General features: G+C 39.8%; 1 protein-coding gene across 3 annotated transcripts; it reads right to left on the bottom strand.

Moving 5' to 3' along the window:
• Positions 1–1,074: 1,074 nt before the first annotated feature.
• On the bottom strand, positions 1,075–18,955 carry LOC127934573 (enhancer of polycomb homolog 1). 3 transcript variants are annotated; one of them, XM_052532068.1, is made up of 16 exons: positions 18,824–18,955; positions 17,918–17,996; positions 10,702–10,861; positions 10,140–10,285; positions 8,558–8,593; positions 7,161–7,367; positions 6,929–7,077; positions 6,491–6,635; positions 6,154–6,312; positions 5,982–6,071; positions 5,745–5,893; positions 4,572–4,936; positions 4,215–4,336; positions 3,520–3,652; positions 3,080–3,419; positions 1,075–2,352 (listed from the first exon to the last, which is right to left on the bottom strand). In XM_052532068.1, exons 3-16 carry the CDS (start codon positions 10,799–10,801, stop codon positions 2,280–2,282), a joined length of 2,214 nt encoding a protein of 737 aa, XP_052388028.1. In that variant the 5' UTR covers positions 10,802–10,861; positions 17,918–17,996; positions 18,824–18,955; the 3' UTR covers positions 1,075–2,279. The 3 variants fall into 3 exon arrangements, with proteins under 3 accessions (XP_052388028.1, XP_052388013.1, XP_052388021.1); XM_052532053.1 differs by lacking the exons at positions 17,918–17,996; positions 18,824–18,955 and adding an exon at positions 12,682–13,137; XM_052532061.1 differs by lacking the exons at positions 8,558–8,593; positions 17,918–17,996; positions 18,824–18,955 and adding an exon at positions 12,682–13,135.
• Between the last annotated feature and the right edge of the window lie 445 nt (positions 18,956–19,400).

Here is a 19,400-nt window from a genome sequence, read left to right as displayed (position 1 = left end):
GGATTAAGCTTTTAAAAAATAATTAGATATGAAAAGATATGTATAGGCAAAAACAATGTTTAAATTTTTCATTTACCAATTTATTTATTTTTTTTTTCAGGCTATTTTTAGCCAAACTTTGTACAAAGATGATTCTCAACTATGTAAGATATAACAATGATTTGATATACTACTGTACTCTATGGAATATGTGTGTAAAATGTCATTAAATTGGTATTCTATACATTGCATCTGGTTTGCATATTAAAGTGTTCTTTGGGCAAACCATAATGAAAAAAAGAAGTGTAATAATGGGAGAATAACTTGGCAACATTTTCTAAAGAATATCTCACATTTATCTCACATGTTGACAGGACCGGGCTAATATGGTCATAATTCCTGGTTCTAGTAAGAACTCTTGCTGCTGCATTTTGGACTAGCTGTAGTTTGTTTACTAAGCGTGCAGAACAACCACCCAATAAAGCAATACAATAATCTAAACCTTGAGGTCATAAATGCATGGATTAACATTTCTGCCGTTGACATTGAGAGCATAGGCCGTAATTTAGATATATTTTTGAGATGGAAAAATGCAGTTTTACAAATGCTATAAACATGGCTAAGGAAAGATTGCAATCAAATAGCACACCTAGGTTCCTAACTGATGACGAAGAACTGACAGAGCAGCCATCAAGTCTTAGACAGTGTTCTAATACATGCAGAGTTTTTAGGTCCTATAATTAACTCCTCTTCCTCATCCAGTTTTGCATATTGACTATGCATTCCATTAGTTTTCAAATTGGTGTGTTTCATCGGGCCGTGAAGAAATATAGAGGGGAGTATCATCAGCATAAGAGTGAAAGTGAACATGTTTCCTGATGATATCTCCCAAGGGTAACATATAAAGCGTGAAGAGTAGCAGCCCTGGTACTGAGCCTTGAGGTACTCCATACTGCACTTGTGATCGACATGATACCCCTTCATTCACTGCTAGAAATGACTAAAATCATCTCATCACTACAAATACTTGTTCTAACGTGCCAATGTCTTCAGGCATCCCCCTCCACAAATCCCAAACAAATGACACAGAAAGAGTTGTGCTGGTCAAACACTTAATGCCCTGGGTTTATTAAACATTTGTCATATACGTTTTTTCTTTTAATTATTCATTCTTCCAGGTGGGACTAAAAAAAACACCTCAAAGATAGATGATGCCATTGGAACGGGCATTCAGATTGTGGTACATACAAACAACAACTACGAGTAGCCTTGTGAGGTACCATCCTCTTCACAGAAGAGAGCTCATGCTGGCCCCACAGCACGGGTGCCACCATGAAGTCTTACAGGAAACACAATGTCCCTTTTTTGTTCGTTTTCCTTGTTTTCATATAAAGTGGAATGATGATGATAAAGAAACATACTGAGATGTCACTGTAGTCCTCTCCCTTATGAACTAATGTTACGCACAAATAACAGACTCGCTCCATAACACAGGGGACGTACAATCAGTCATCAAAAACAGAGGTAATAAAAAAATAATCCCACTTAAGTTTCACAAACCCCAAGTGAAAAAGGTTCTCTGATTCCAGAAAAAAGACTCAGAAATCATACAAAAGCAGCATTGATTTAAACAAACAAAAAAAATAAAATAAAATAGTGCTTGAGTGGGAGCAGCCACGAGAGAGAGAGACATAGACAGATGAACCCCTGCTGCTTTTTTTCCAACAAGAGATGTTCACATACAACTGCATTAGCCACACACACGCACACGCTTACACACACTGCACAGAAACCCAGGAGGTTACAGTGTATATATAAAAAAAGATTTTTTTTGAATTTAAAGGGGGGAAAACAAAGAAACCTGTAAACACCTCACAATAAATAGATAAAACAGCAGGTTTTCCACCATGCATGTGACATACATTCAGATACAGTCTCACAAACACTTGAACATTCACAATCTCCAACACACACGCACACTACGAAAAATCGCAGGGGTTTTTTTTTCCGGATTTTTTTTTCCCAAGTGCAAAACATCACAAATGAACAATTTCTGTATTCAAGTAATGTTATATACAAGGGGGGGGTGGTATTACAAATATGTATGTACATAGAATATTTTCCATTTTTCATAATTTACAGATGTTGAGATCTTAACAGTAACAAAATTTTGGAAAAAGACGAAAACAAAAAAGATGAGCATTGCAATTAAGTCCCAACGGCTGCCACGGAAACAGCGTCGCTACGGTGCATAGCACCTAAAGGAGACGCCCCGATTGAGAACGCTTGAGGGGGCGGGGCTACGTGACCTCCATGGCGACAGTGTTGTCTGTCAAACTGTTCAATGGAGGCTTCTCTTGATCGTGATTTTCCCTACAAGACAAATTCAATGAAATCAGCTTATTAGGAGACCTCGAATTAAAACGCTTACTTCAGTCTGACAAATCGCCACTGAAGAATAAAAACAGCTAATGAAGAAACAAACGGTAGTACTGGAGCTTACAGAGTGAACATGAAAGTGTTTGGAATCATTTTTATTCTTCTAATGCAATACAATCCATTTTGCAATCTGGATTAAGATCATGCTATACCTCATAGCTAACATATAGACTTAGAAGAAAAAAAAAATTCAGAAAAAACAAAACAAAAAGTAACTTAGTTTTTCCAAGTGAAACTGCAAAGGTTTGAAAATATTAATAATTGATATTTTGATTTGCTAAAGGTTACACTTGCCAACTGTTTAATTATGAAGATTAACTTCAAGTGAGTATAATATGACAATCAAATAAAAATCTGAAGAATCTGCATTTTGGTTGACCTATAATATTAAATATACACCAATACAATAATTTGTGTTTATGTTGGTGTTTTAAGTTATCAGACTGCTCTCGGAAGCCAAGGACTTCCAAACTATGGAAAAAATATATTTTTGTATATGTTCAGAAGAAGAAATAAACTAACAAGTGGAGGGTGAGTAAATGAGTACATTTTCATTTTGAGGTGAACTTTCTCTTTAATACTTCTCTCTTGTAAATGACACGTGGTACTTTTAATTTCTGTTTAACCAGGAATATTCATTTGACGGCACACTGGTACTCACCTGGGCCCCATGTCGAGGGTAGTTGACCCTGGGGTGACTTTTGGGATGGGTCTGTTGGCGTTGGCAGCGAGTTTCAGGGCAGAGGCGGGAACAGTGAGCTGACGCTGCAGCTGGCGCACACTCAAGGTCCCTGCTGGTGAGGGGACGCTCACTCTCACGGCCCCACCCATCAGCGCTTGACCAGGGGCGGGGCCAGACGTGCCGACGTGATGATTGGCCGAGGAGGTTCCATTGTTAGTGGTGGTGGCAGCAGGGGAGGGGGAAGAGGTGGAGGTAGGGGCGGCAGAAGGAAGGATGGAGGACACTGCAGAGCTCGTGTGATGTAAGCTCTTATAGACACCTGAGGAGTCAAACGATGAAAACTCATCAGAACAGAATTCACTGTATGGCGATACAGAACTATTAGTAATAGTGAAAGCATGTAGTTTGAAAAGACCAACCTGAGGCTGAGATGACTCCATTGACGCCAACTCCCTCCTCTTTGCTCTTGAGCGCCATCAGCTGGTCAGGAGTCATTAGTGCAGAGGCAGCAAACTGAGCACTGGCAGCATCTATCGTCTTTGACACCAAACTCTGAGATCGAAAACAAAAAAACACATCAGGATATTATACAACTGTAACAGCAGATCAGTAAAAGGAAATCGGTTCAGTTGTACAGACTTCATTCTCCTTGAAAACAGCATATTAAAGGATATTTTATTTGATCAACAGAGGTTGTGCTACATTATGGGTTTTGTCATTGGTGTGCCACCACACCTTGACCTTGTTACTGCTTTTATAATCTTTGTGGATATATGAAGGAAGCAGTACTACTCTATAGGTACTCAAGATTAACATGAGATTTAAGGGTCCTTAAACAGCAAAAGTATTTTGGGAACAAGACTTAAATGTCTTTGCCATTGCATTAGTAATCCAAAACAATGTGTCCTCAGACAATGAAGATAGACTGTATGCTCATGATTAATAACCAAAATAAGCCTTAAAACATTATCCCATGTATTACGAACAATGAGAACAAATCTTTCAATTGAAATTAGAAAGCACATCAGCATAAATTCTTACTCAAGACACACCGCAACATGACGAAGCGAGGCACTAGTAAAGTTTCCAGGTTTAATGGACCCAGAAGGCTCACCTGGGGGTTGTTAGTGATGGCTGCGCTGCCGGCCTGCTGCTGGAGCTGAACCTGTTCAAGCTGCTGTTTCTGCATCAGTGCCAGCTGCTCCTGGTGTTGCTGGTACTGCTCCGTGGTGACCGCTGCAGGAGCACAGGGATAGGACATCACAAAGCGGGTTCATGTTAACTGCTCATGTCAAGATTTGCAAACATCACAATACACCAACAAAAAAATGCGAACATTTTCATAGGGGTACTCTGGTTTCCGACTCAGATGTAGTTTACAAACACCTTTGAAAGCAACTTGTTAAAACTAGACAAAATATACATTTAGAGTGAGCTAGACTCAGTAAGTATTTGGCATCAGCGGACTCACCCGGTGTGGGAGGAGGGACGCGTGGTTTGGTGGAGGAGCCAGGGCCTCTCTGTGTCTGGAGCGTGCTGATGGGGCGGATGAGGAAGCCGCGGCGGGGTCTCCGGGCAGACCAGTGCTCAGGATTGTCGGGGTCGTCTGGCGGTGCCGTCCGAGGCTTGAAATGCCTCCAGCGACAGGCTTTGATATTGAGCAGGATTTGTGTGAGGTCTGGTGAGGTGGAGGAGGGGGCAGAGGTATCTGTGCTGGTGTGTGAGGTATCCGTGCTGGGCTGCTGGGTGGGAGACAACGATGGGAATGTGGGGGAATCTGGGTCCAGCCCATGATACACAGTATCGCATTCAGAGTAGGCTCGGTCCAATAAAACCCTACAAACAAATGAGAGAGAATTCAGAAAATTATGTTGCAAAGTGACTTAATAACATGGGTTAAATATTTCAGAAATGCTTACATACAGGTAAAAAAATAATTTGTATAGCCTGAATGCACTGCAGGTCACGTCTGCTAAATGCATAATAGTACATGAAATTGGATGAATCATGAGATATGCCAATAATTAAACAAAAAATGTTATAACAAATAATTGCATAGTATTCGCTGAACAATTTAGATTTTTAACTGCAATTAAATCTCATTAATAAGAGTAATACAAATTGATAACTGCAATTATGTAAAATTCACAAAATTAACTGAAATTAATTTGTATTTGCACAGCAAATTGTCTAAATTAAAATCATTTTATTTGCTGAAATCAAATGAATTTAAACATGTAAATTTAATTGCAAAAAGTACTACATAAATACATTTGCTAAAAGAAAAAAAACTAATCGAATTGTATATTTCATGAAAACAAACCGAATTTACTTGTATTTTTTAACTAATTATAAAATATGTAATTAACAGTCTAATTAGAATAACAATATATGAACATTCAAATATGGTCAAAAGCAATTTAATATCTTAATTTGAAGGAATTTTCCCCCCCGCAGAAAATAAAATGTTAAGTTACAAATTTCAATATGCACGGTTAATTGCAAATATACTGAAATCACATTACTTGCTGAGCAAAGTCTGCAAATGAAACAAATTAAAATTTACTGAATAAAAAAAACAATTACTGGCATATAAAAAAGCATCTGCAGAAAAATCCCAAATTAACAGCAGTTCCTGACTCACCTGCCCCCTCTGCCCACTCGTCGGCGTGCTAACCCCAGACACCGCCGTGGCACTGTGAGCGTGGTGAGAGAATAGCGATATCGCACATCTGCTAGCCCGCCCTCGACAGGGTCCGACCAGGGCCAACCGCCCACGGGTCCCGAACGCGCCTTTGACAAAACCATACAGAATCATTACTAATAACATCCAGCCTTGACTCACTCTAACTCATGCATATCAGGATGCTTCACAACGTACAGCATGATATTGACAGCCTGTTCTCCTCCTGAACCCAAACACACCATCCGGATCGTTCTCCTCCTCAACCTCTGAAGAGCCAGAGAGCATCTGAGGAAACAACAGAGAGTGTGAAGACGAGAGAAAGCAGAATATGATTCCCATGAACGTCTCGGTTACTGAACATGTGTACCTGTGAGTAGGGCTCATCGTCTGAGCTGGGAAAGTCATACTGATTGAGGTCTTTAGTGTTGAAGACTGCCGGGCCAGAATGGGACGAGCCTGCCAACGGCGATGGCTTGGCCTTCTTCTCATACTTCCGTTTCTGCCGCACAACCTCTGGTTTATCCATCTACAGACAAACACAAGAAACAAACCAACATGAGGCGTATTCATTTTTTTTTGCGCATGTGAACAAAACCAGGAATGCACAAAAATACTAATTAAATGAAACAATATTCTAATATAAAACACAGCACCTGTGTACTTGTATGTTTTGGCCAGACAAACGATGATAGGAGTGTGTGTACCTTGATCTTGTAGTCCCGGTCATGCTCTGTGTGTCTGTACTGGTTGCTGTTGGTGATTGGGATCAGAGGGATGACTGGTTTCTCCAGAGCTCTCTGAGCCAGAACCTCAGCCATCACCTCTCCTCCGAAATCAGCCATGCTGTTCCTACACACACACACACACACACCAATGAGCTTAAACGATACACACTCCTGTGCCAAACAACCCACAACAAATGAATTTCCATACATTTTCCCAGGTTCCTATAACTATTAAAATAATTAAATCTTGTTTTTATTTTTTAGGTGCACTAAAGCATTTTAGGCACTGCTACAACTGAATTGCTGAAAATGGGAATTTCCGAAATATCCATGACTTTACCAGGTCTGGACATCTGAGAAAGTAAAAGCCAATTAGATGGGAACTCCTATGACAAAATACATGATGTTCACCCGTACCTCTTCTCTACGATCTCCAGTGTGAGGTGCAGCAGCTCTCGTTTGCTCTTCTCTCGTCTCTTGATCATCTCTAGGATGGTGACGGCTCGGCTCAGGTCTCTGCGCAGCTTCAGCATCTTCTCATAAGAAGCTTCATCATTCTTACGATTCTGTGCATAAAGATAACGTGCAGATTATTTCTCTTGTCATTACATAAGCGGAGCCAATTCGTAGCTGAGTGGTGCCCTCTTACCTTCCGTGTCTGCATCTTCTCCGTCCTGCGCCTGAAGGCCACGTATGGGTCACTGGTGCTGGAGCCGTCACGCTTCTCCTGTTTGACCACAGGAATGAGAGAGCCGCTCTGACATGCTTTCCTCTTCCTGCTCCAGTACTCAAACACTTCCTTTATCAGCTCATCATCCTCCTTCAACAAGAGTTTGGCCTCCTGCAGAGACACCGGCTACGAGAAAGAGAGAAAAAAAAAAAAAAAAATCAAGATAACAGCCTAACAGACCTGGTCACATTTTCACCTGTCCTGCTGGCAGTTTTACTAGCCTCTCCTCAACTATGATAAACAGACATTTTTAACACTTTTTGTGATTATTAAAAATTGTTATAACTGAAGTTCACAACACAACTATGAGAATAAAACCAGTGACAGCCATTCACAAACCATTCAATAACAAAAGTGTGCACTGCATACAATCAACGTTGTTGGCGTAGATGCTAATATAACATTCAGGTCATGTCAAAGCATGTCAAATCAATTATGTTAGTCAGCTAACATAAATGTTCAATAGTTTGGAGTCAGTAAGATTTTGTTGAAAACTTTCATTCAGCAAGGGAAAATTAAATTGATCAAAAATGACAGTAAAGACTTTTGGTGAATATAGCTTTCATAAGAAAAAAAAACACCAATGAAAAATCAAAAAACGCATGCAATACAGTTTCCATAAAAATATTAAGCTGCACTGTTTTCAGCACTGATAAAAAAAAAAAAAAAAAAGAAAGACCCGAAGGATCATATGAAACTCAAGAGTAGTGTAATTACGCTGAAAAATAAGCAATGCCATAACATCAATTACATTATAATATTGTTAAAATACTAAAATTCATTAAAATAATTTTAAATTACTACTGTGCCCTTGGTAAAGGACTTTAAAAATATAACTGAACCCAAACTTTTGAACTGTAGTTCAAGGCAGAATGTGGTGGTGACAGCAATGGTCATGAGTCATGATTCAGTTCAAACAACAAGAGTCACAGGTCACCCCCTCTCGCTCTATTTGAATAAACATTCATGAGGCTGACAACAGATCAGAACGGATTAATAACTGCTCATCAGTTGTCCTGGTCCATACATCAGTCTATGACTAATCTTAAATGCTACATAGCTATAAATTTACCCATAAACCAGCTGCAGAACAGAACTGAAACACACTAGCGCAGGCTAGGAAACTCTTCATTCATTTAAACATATACTTATTTAATATACTTAGTACCAAGCAAAACATGTTACTGCTACACCCTTATCTGAGAATGTTATCAAGTCAAAGCAGTCTTCAAGTCTAAACTGCAAAGCATAGCACTAGCAAAGCCACGGTCACGGGTTCAACTTCAAGGGAATGCATAGACTGATAAAACGTATACCTTCAATGCAATGCAAGTTGCTTTGGATAAAACCATCTGTCAAATTAACAAACGTGCAAATGTAAAAAATTTTTTGAATATATATAAAGCTACCTGCTATTTATACTCTATTATTGTTTTTACAGTTTTTAGAGATGCACCGATCGACTGGCCTGGGACCGTTGTGACATCACAGCTATGCTCACATCTGCATGCAAATATATCATCGGCATGCAAGTTCTTCACTGTGAGTGAAGAAAACACAGAGTTCGCAATTTATAATATGTGTAGGTTCAAAGTAAACCATGGGGGAATCACCAGCTCGATTAATGCTTGTCTGGGCCAAGAGAGATCATTTTACTTGCCTGACAGGAAAAGAAGCCTGATTAAAAAAATTTAATCAATTGGCAAAAATAACTAGAGAAACTTGGCCAACAAGATTTTTAGCAGAAGAATGATTTTACTGCATTCAGTGTAAACGGAGACTGATGATGGATTTATGTCATGCCAGATATGGCTCACATAGCCTGTGTGTGTGTGTGTGTGTGTGTGTGTGTGTGTGTCATGTGCAGAAATCAAAACAAATGACCGCAACAGCACATGTATACTGTCGGTGTTAGAAAAAATATATATTTATATTATATAGATAAGCAACATGACACGACCAAGATGTTTTCCTGAATATCAGCATGACTGCAATGTGACGCTTATTTTATACAGAAGTAGCTCAATAAACAAGTTAGAAGTGGCTTACACTTTAAAACACAATATCGACTGCTTTTGCTCAATTTCACTGACGAAAATCATTCCAATTAAAGCCGGAGCAGAACTGTTGTATCCGAGCTACACAGGTCATTTAGTAACTGTTTTGTTACTAAATGAATCCAAGTTTCAGACTGAATCGAGTGTGTCAATGATTCAGAGAACCATTCATTAAGATTTGAATGAATCGGCTGAATAAATGACTCACTCATTAAAACAGCCATGTGTCACCACCTACTGGTGGTTTGGTTTCATATTTAAAAGTATCATTGCATTTTCCCCAACATTTCTTATTTTTATGCAAAAAAAAAGTACTTAAAACATTAAACTTAAAACTACTTATTAATCTACAATTTTGCAGTGCAAATTCATTTATGGCACCTCTCAGCTTCATTAAACAGTCTTTGTAAAGGCATCTAACACCACTTCAGCTGCAGCTGATGTTTCCCCTGCAGTGGAAAGAAAGTTTGTTGATTTAAGCTGAATCGTAGCAACTGCACAGCGTCTTATTCTAGCTAAATTAATTGAAATTTGATGTGAAAGCTCAGTTAAAATAAATTTTTGCATTAAAAAAAAAAAGTTTTTGTTTGTATATGCATGTCAATTATAGTTCTTAGAACGAAAATCGAAATCAGCAAAAATCGGTATCGGGAGGTCACACTGGCAAAAAAAAATAAAATAAAATATTTGGAATTGGCCAAGAAAATTGCAATCGGTGCATCTCTAAAATCCACCTTAACAGTACAGATCAGCACCAAAACAACCATAAAAAAAACCCAAGCTCAACCACGATTAAAATCCAATTCTTCTGACTATTCCCAATCGTGCCCGTCTCTGGTACCTGCTGTCCGCTGCCTTTCTCCAGCCGGTCGATCATCTCTTCAAACTGCAGGGCTCCCACATCCATCTTCTTCTTCAGTTTATTTACAAATGTCTCGTCCTCAGAGTCCAGGTCATAATCCGGCTGTTCTGTGTCAAGACTGAATGCTGTACGTCAAAAGACCAGTGTGGGGAGCACAAAAAAACAAAACAAAAACCGTTAGAACTGTTTCGCTGTGAACCAAAACCACGATAAACCAAGTTTCACAGCAGGCTACAAACCATGTAGAGTCATTATAGGTGCAACACGCGATTTCTGTGACTATTGCAACACCAAATTGGTTTGAGCGGACATTGCAACACTGACACCAATTACATGAGTTTGGGGCTATCTGTTTGTCTGACCCATCAACATGGTTTAGGATGTTAGACTTGTAAATAGCATCTTTCTCCATTAACAACCATTCAAATGTATCTGTATACCAGTCACAGCTCAGTAATGTCAATTGTAAAAGGCATGAAGGACACCTCAAGTCCTCAATCTGAATGAGATGCATGATCTGGATGAAGGCAGAATGACTCACGCTGTATGTGAATGAGCTGTTTGGGCATCCTGAAGTCCCCCGGATAGAGGGACTCATAGTAAGCGATGTTGCTCTCAGCCTCTGGGACGGGAATCACCATGTTGTCCCTCTTCTCCCCGTACACCTGCTGAGCAGAGATGGCCCGCTGGAGATGGTGTTCCTACACACACACACACACACACACACACACACACACACACACACAGATTAAGTTCAATTGCAACGAATCGAGTGCAAGTTTGTGTGGGCTTTGGGTGGATGTGAGAAGTAGCAGTCTAAAAGGGGGAAGACGCTTTAATATGCAAACTGTCAAACATCACAGTTCATTGTCAGCACAATAAATAAGCTCCTACTTCTAAAAACGTCAAAACCGATACAGACTGTACTAAATGACTTCTGCGACTGAAGCCTAGCTGACAACAAGCAAACTCCTGACACAGCAGAACCGGATCGGTCGGATGCAAACCCAACCAAAACACTGGCACAAACAATTACACGTGCTCCTAAAACAATCCCAGACAGCAGACACTGACCTCTATTTTACTGCATGTAAACATGGGGTAATGTACATAAAACATGGATTGTTATAATGATATAAAATGATGTGAACTGTAATGAAAGCCTCATCACAGACTTATTATTATCCAGCATTAAAAATCCACAGATCAACACTAATGTTGGTCCCTGAAGTATAAAAACCCCACCAAAGCATCATTTGACAGGCCGTGGTCACTCCGACCCCCAGAGACCACTTTATTAGCATATCATAAGACTCTTTAGAGTGGGACGGGGGCATCTTTACTCCAGCGTCTCACACACAAACACCAGAGAGAGTATTGCTCCACACCGGTCCCAGAAAGCTGAAAGTATTCTCACACCAACGCTTCTAGACAGACGTTTACTGCATTTACCCTCGCACATCTGCACACATTATCAGAGCTGCATTCACTCCGACTCATTTTAGAAATGCTTTACAATCACAGATATGTGAAACAAGCACAATTTAGTTTAAAACACAGATTTGTGTTTATGCATTCAAATCACAAAGGAAAAACAGATACAGAAATACACAGGAAAAAAAAAATCAATAATTTAATTTGAATGGATCTCAACTATAAGACAACCTTAGTAGCTGCAAAAAAAACAAAACACAAAAACACCCAGAAGACTGTATTTCATGAGATATGTGCACAATGTTTGCTTGAATGATGTGGATGTACAGATGAAATGCAGGCAGCTGTCAAGAGCTCCGGTTGTCAGTGTTGAGAAAACAAACAAGGCCTCGTGCGCCCCTGCACCGGTCAAACGCATCACTGCATACACCCAAACAGACTGGTAGGGCCAGATAGGCTTCCTCTGTCAATTCAGATATGCATTCTCTAATGCCGTTCACAATGAACATAAATGTAATGCTTTTCATTTATTACCTTTATTAGATACACATCCGATTAAAAATAAATAAACTAATGCTTCAATTGACATGACAACTATTCTCAGTGAACCTTAAGGCTATTTTAAAAAAATAAAAAAATGAGATTTTGGACCATTCAAATATGAGAACACTGCACACAGATTGTTTTTCTGAGTGTTAATTGGTGATCGCTGTATATGTGAGGGAGCAGAGGGCGCCCCCTCATGTCAGCCCGCTGTACTGCACCCACACGAAGCCACTAGATAATCAACAAAATGGTGGCGTTACCCGTGGTCACGTGACTCCTTTGTACTCCGTAAACCGTCTAGAGACAAAAATACTGCGTAATAATTACATCCGAGGTTATATTAGTAGAGTAAAACCTCTAACGTTTGGGCCCAAAATACTAAACCTCGTCCGTCTCGGACGGTAGCGACATATTTGACGCTTTTCTGCAGGAGAAATGGCGGCCATTTTGTGTACACTGGCGCAGAGAAGCAAGGGACGCGCCTCTGACAATAAAACTGAAATTGTCTTCAAAATACATGACTCTAAGCAATAAAACGTACCGATTCCTCCTCTTTCTCCATCCCTGTGGGCATCTGTGGCACTGCCCGGTTAATAGACGCATATTCGTGCAGGTCGGGCAGGTCCTCGCAACGGAAGACGGGGAGAGGCTTGGAAGCGTCCAGCGCTCGCGCCCGAAACGACAGTTTACTCATTTTTCTTTATAATTCGAGATGCAGCATAAATGTATCCGATCCCCTAATGTTCCCTACTGGTCCGATTAAAGTTCTCATGGATGATGCCGGTTCGGTGTCCAGCAGTGCACGGGTCGCTCGGTGGAGGTGGCGGGGCGAGCGGAAGCACAAGGCCGGGTGTGGGTCGCTCTCTCTCGGTGTGTGTCTCCAGCGCGCTCCGGTCCCTGATTCCAGGCTCAGTGCGCCATGGCCAACATGGCGGACATTAAAAACACACTTTAACGGTCCGCTCGTGTTCAGCGGCCCAACCCCCCGATCCCAGATCAGCCATTCCCACATGGGTTTATGACGCATGCGCGCGTGAAAACCACTCCCATACCTTCAGCAGAGCGCGCCTCTTCAAAAACACGAGTCTTTTCCATGGTCTTTTCACCAAAGGTATACAATATAACCGATATGGGAAGAATGACGACAAAGACGCTCGTTCTTAAATAATCAACGTTACTATTTGGCTTTCCAAGTGCTTTTCTGCTAAATCCTTCACAGCACAAGGCAAAAGCAGATGACCCAATGACAGATGAGCTGCTTTTCCTGTCAAATTAATTTCTTATAGAAATATGCATAAGTTTCAAATCAATGTAACATTTGAACAGTAACATCGAAATTAAATATTATAACTAATTTCCAAGTTGCAAAATGCTTGAAGGACTGCTTTTAAAATATGTATATCCATCACCCAGTAAAAAAAAAAAAAGATTTTTTTTTCTTTTGGAAATTGCAGTGAAAACCTCTTAAATGAAAACATATTGTAAAATGTATAGTATATTTTTTAATGCCGTGTCAGCATCCAAGAGTATTTTGCTGTAAATTTTTATGATTTTAAGTAGTGGTGGGCCGTTATCGCTGTTAACGTGTTGTGTTAACGCGAGACTCTTATAGGGCGATAAATAAAATATCGCCGTTAATCCATTCTCAAAGTTGGGTTGGGAGCAGGGTCTATACTAAGCAAGCTATGATGACTTTCACTTTGAAATATTATATAACTGACTCGCTGAGGACAGCCTAAAAAGATGCTCAGGACAGTTGACGGGCCACTGCTGCGCATCGTCACGAAAGCTTATCTTTCTCACATGTTGTTAAGCCGTACCGCTTGTCGATTTAAACATTAAAGCATCCAAAAACTAGACGCGGAAAAGCTGAACAGAGTAGCGCGTGCCGTTAGGTGCGCACGAGATAGAGAGACAGCGACACTGAACCGAGCTCTCTTCTGCGAAGTTCACCTCGAAGTTCCTCCTGCTCCTGAACGAACAAATGCAAATCGCAGTTTGAACAAACAAAAAGATGTGAAAGAGCCCAATTCAACACCACGGTGTTGTGGTGTTCACGCTCGCGCAGAGAAAGGCGTCTCAAAACACTAGAACATCGAATTTGCTTATTTTTGCTCTTGTGCCGACAAATACATACCAAATATGTCAAAATATCCACCTTGGAAATTATGCTCGAAAAAACTGTCAGTCATTTCTTAAGTGAAAGTAAACAGTTGAGGAAAAAAATGGGATGTGTATTATATTTGATGCGTTCATGGACTCTTAAAGTGACTGCGCCTAATTTAGCTGCTGGCTGCTGTAATGTTAATCCAAGAAAGTGAAAATGAAAACCACTCACTGCTCTTGCCTGTTTTTTATTTGTAGTTTAAAGAGTCAAACCAAAAATTATTCAGAAACCAGATATAATTTTTGATATATATAGCAAAACTGTAATATTGTGAGAAATGAAGGTGTCTGAATAAATGTAGGTTTGATTGTATATTTCATTTTTACATTGAAGACTATCCAGTGCTATTATTTGGTTTCTGTACCTTGACACCTACAAACTTGAAGAAAAAAAAACTTAAACATTGGTGTGAAACAGGAGTAATGTTGTTTGCACCTTGTGCAAAGTGGAATTAGTTTACAGCTTTTTCAAGCACTTTGTGATACATTTTGGAAACAGGAGATGAGCCCCTTTTCTAATGCACCACCTAGCTTGATAAACCCCTTCTCAAAGACTTACTGTTTGTCAATTTTATTTGGGTAACACACATATTCCGAATGCCTTCGGCAGAATTCGAATGAGCCATTTTAATCTAGATTAATTTCAAGATCACAGTGAGATTAATCTAGATTAAAAATATTAATCTATGCCCACCTCTAATTTTAAGTAATATCACATTTGATATCCAAACTATCAAGTTATTCAATCATCCTTCTGAAGTGAGATTACTTTTCTAGGTGAACGTCTAATTTGTGTTACTGATCTAAAGTCATTTCACTTCAGAGTAACCTATTTAAAGGTCCCATGGCAAGAAAATTTCACTTTATGAGGATTTTTTACTTTAATATGAGTTTCCCTAGCCTATCTATGGTCCCCCAGTTGCTAGAAATGTCGATAGGTGTAAACCAAGCCCTGGGTCATTTTGGAATCTTCCCCGTATGTCGTCATAAGAGGAAAGGTTACCTCCCCTTTCTCTGCTTTGCCCTCCCCGAGAATTTTGAGAAAATGTATTCAGCTTATTTTTTACATTCAGCTGCAATGTGGATATGGATTCGACAAGTAACAGTGTTCATTAATGCATGATCTGTGATCAGTGATTTCTGATGTGTAGCTAAATTATTCAAGTTCACACAGACTTTTTCTAAATCGTTTTAATACGGTTTATGCATCAGTGAATCCAGCCAGTGACTAAACAATCAACTTCACGTCGTTTCTCTTAGTAGCATGAAACAAATCTGTAATTTATATTGTGATTAACTACAGAGAGCGATCAAAGAACTCTCCCTTTATTTTGTTCGGAGCTGTCACACATCGCGAGTATATCTGCTCACTTGCCCAAACTGCCGTTATAATGAATGATGCTGTTATGCTACACATCGAAGCTCTTACTGTATTCATGTCAATGTAGTGTTTGCTTTTAGTTGTGGTAAAAGCATTTTGTAAGAGAAAATGTGTTGCAATAATGACGAGATCACTGCATTCACGCGATAAACAGACTCTTGTCTACTAGGGATGCACCGGTTGATCGGCCATAAACCTGAACTGGATGGTTTTTGCTTAAAATACGCAATCAGCAATCGGCCGGTTTTTGGCCTTTTTTTTAGCCTGCGTGCACAGACTACATTGTAATCATTCACTATGTCATGTGTGTGAAGTATTTCGAAATCTGTGCGCAGGACAAGGGCAGCCGTTCAGCACTGGAATTGCAGAGCTACACATCTGAAGCACAGATAGCAAGAAGTGAACAGCCGTTGTTGTACTGGCGCTCAAATAAGAGCCTTTCCTGCTCACTGAAGCTGCATGAGCCTATCTGTACCTGTCCGTGCCCTGTGAAGGGATGTTCAGCTCAACTTCTCGCGTTTAACGTTTATAAAAGTGCAAAGTGTTTCATTCATCCAATAAAAAAAAATTAGGGTAATGATTCACATCTATATTTTTAACTTGAGACAATAGTTATTTATTTTTCATTGGCTCAAGTAAAAAAAAATGTGAATCATTACCCTAATTTTTTTTTTTATTGGATGAATGAAACACTTTGCATCTTTGTTTTATTCGCACCAACATTGTTTAACATTTTGGAATGATGTATTTATATAACATACTTATTTTTAATAAAAAATTAGACCTTTTAAAAAACAAACAAATTTAAAAACTAAAATACTGAATGCTGATTAAGAAACATCTTATTGAATGTGTGTTGATTGTGTTGTTTGGACTGTAGAACTATGCAGTTATTGCCTTTAATTTCACATGGTTACAGTTAATCTTTTAACACAAGGGCAGTTCTATGTAGTTTCGACCCAATTCAAAAACAAAAGCTAAATGCTGATGTCTGTAACATCTATGTTTGTACTGAATGTAGGCTACTTACTGTGCATGTACTGCCGTTAATTTCAGATGGTTAAGGTTATCGTTTTCAATAGCCAGTTTGGCCTATTAAAAACCAAACAGACATCTTGTTTATGCACACTTTCCTTCTTTCTTGTTTGTTTCTTAAAGATTAAAAAATAAATAAATAAATAAAAAATAATAATAAAAAAAATCGGCCAGTTTGCTTGTAAAAACTCGGTATCGGCCATGAATAATCATGATCGCGTATCCCTAATGTCTACTCAATGCTTCATGTGATGGGAAAAGATCGAAATAATACTATAAATCAACACTTCCACGATTCATTAATCTCAACAGCTGTAATAGAAAAAAAAACGTAGTAGAAGTATTTGAGAGGGGTTCCACGTGTAATATGCATTTCGAATGCAAAGATGTCAGCCAATCACAATCGTTTACGAGTCTCACAGCAGACACGCCCCTTCAATCAGAGCATTCAAGCCAGAGAGATAAAATCAGGATAAACATGCCTTTTATTCCTAAATTGTTAATGTAAAAATCTTACTAACAATATTAGTATATCTCAGGAAACATAAAAAAAAAACATTACAAAAAAAGGAAAAAAGATCCACATCATGGGACCTTTAACTAGCAATATTCCTTTAATAAGTTCCAACAATGATTTGACAGCTGCATAAATGTTAAATTACTTCTATCAATAGGTTAGGCATATGTATGTTTAAGTTTGTAGCACCATGGCCCTGTGAGGCACAATAGCACAGATGCCGTTATCACAGTAACATTAGGGAAGCATTGCAGCTTGAATCAAGCTTGGTCAAAGATGACAAAGCCAAAATTTCCCTTTAAAAGGAGATTTCTCCCCAGCTTTATCTTTATGATATCACAGCACAATCTCAAACACTAGAACCAAAGAGACAAGTGCCTCATGGCGGTAATGAGATGTCCACAAGATCACGTTTCACTGCAAAAACATTCACCATTCCCCTTCTGTCTGCTAAAGCAGTCATCTATACTTTCTCTTTCATACATCAGTGCACTTACATCATAAAACCACAATACATTAAGCACAAAAAAAAAAATCAGATTTAAGTGTGCAAAAAATAAATAAATAAATGCATTAAGAACATATGATGTAATCGCATGTGTTTAAGGGCGTATTTTCTTATATGTATTGTCTAAGATAAAGCACCCAAGATATGATCTAGTGCAAGTGTGGGTTTACCTCTGCTCCCAGAAGACCCACACCCCTGTGCCCGTCTGACCCTCCAGTGGGGTAACGATCCGTCCGTCACCGTCCATCCCTGTCACACACATGAACATAAACATGAACACTGACCATGACCACTCTCTTGACCTCAAGGGTGAAGGTGCTGGCATATCTCTAGGACAACAGCCAAATTATGACATAAGTGCAAATGCACACAGCTTTCTTGTACCAACAAAGAGGTGCATCATTGCTGCCTGTTGTTTCCTACGTTGAATTCATAAAAGACAGATCTGCAATAGCGCCACCATGTTAAAACACTGAACAATAACGCATTTTCGCTCGCTTTGCACAAATCCGTTTGACCGTTCACAATTATGTAACTGCGATCCGGATTCTCAGTAAAGAACAACGGACGCTCATGAAGCTCTCGAAGCGGAAGAGCATATAAAGCTGCTCCTCTTTTGGCTAACTACGGGGAAGGAAAAATAAACATATAACGCTATATATATATATCTCTGACAGGACAATAAACGAGTCGTGGCAAGCTCTTAAAGAGGCTGACACGTAGACTCGCAGTTAATGTGCGGAGATGATGCGGTCATCCGCAGTCAAAGCCTTCTGCAGATATTTAACCTGCGCGAAAGTGCACCTTCGGCTTTGTTTAACCCCAAACAGCTCGCGAGGGATCACACAATTCCGACATTTTATCAAAGTGTGTCATTATCGAGGCAGAGCTTATTTAGGAAGATATTTTGAGTTTATTTTCCGGACTGATGTGGCATAATGATGTTGGGAATATGCTGACGCTCGCCTGCCAAGTTCACAGTTGGACTCGCTCATTCAGCAAACCTTTATGTTATCAAAACATGAATCGATCAATCCACTTTAAAAACGGGAAACAGGCAGATAGTCGGGACTTACCAGCTCTAGATCCATTGATCTCCGCGGGGCTGTCCTGAATTTCAGTGGTTTAGACGGCGTAACTGTGTAACGCATCTAGGTGGTGTTTGGCAAACAAACGGCACAGTCGTCAGACATACTGTCTCTCCCGCGCGCGCGCCCTCACTCACTCACTCACTCACTCACTCACTCACTCTCTCTCTCTCTCTCTCTCTCTCTCTCTCTCTCTCTCTCTCTCTCTCTCTCTCTCTCTCTCTCTCTCTCTCTCTCTCTCTCTCTCTCTCTCTCGCCTTTTGCCTTCCGTTCGACACAGCGATTAGAGAATCTCCTCGGTTAAATGAAGACAACGCAACCCAGTTAAAAGATTGAGCGGGTAAATAAAGAAGTTACTTGCGTCAGATTGTGCTGTAAGCAGACCATTGGGGACAGTCTGAGACTGCCACAGGGTTAATAACTTTGCGATGGCAGCGAGACACCGCCTGATTGGTCAGTGAGAGGCACCAATCACCTGTGGGAAGCTTCAGGCATATGATCTAATAGCAGCAGCATGAAGAGATGCTGTGGCAGAACTAATTGTTGCAAAAATACACTTAACCCC

The sequence above is a fragment of the Carassius gibelio genome, chromosome A2, assembly GCF_023724105.1.
Source record: "Carassius gibelio isolate Cgi1373 ecotype wild population from Czech Republic chromosome A2, carGib1.2-hapl.c, whole genome shotgun sequence".
Classification (NCBI taxonomy): domain Eukaryota; kingdom Metazoa; phylum Chordata; class Actinopteri; order Cypriniformes; family Cyprinidae; genus Carassius; species Carassius gibelio.
Note: the sequence above shows the minus strand (reverse complement) of the source record. Positions and strands in the feature narration are given on the sequence as shown.

What these genes read in the sequence shown, in the direction of transcription:
- LOC127934573 (XM_052532053.1), bottom strand. Translation starts at nt 12,834, where the DNA reads ATGAGTAAACTGTCGTTTCGGGCGCGAGCGCTGGACGCTTCCAAGCCT. An exon ending in ACGATGAGCCCTACTCACAG is followed by an intron (nt 6,072 to 6,153) that starts GTACACATGTTC and finishes TTGTTTCCTCAG; the next exon opens with ATGCTCTCTGGCTCTTCAGA. An exon ending in ACCCTCGACATGGGGCCCAG is followed by an intron (nt 2,353 to 3,079) that starts GTGAGTACCAGT and finishes TTTGTCTTGTAG; the next exon opens with GGAAAATCACGATCAAGAGA.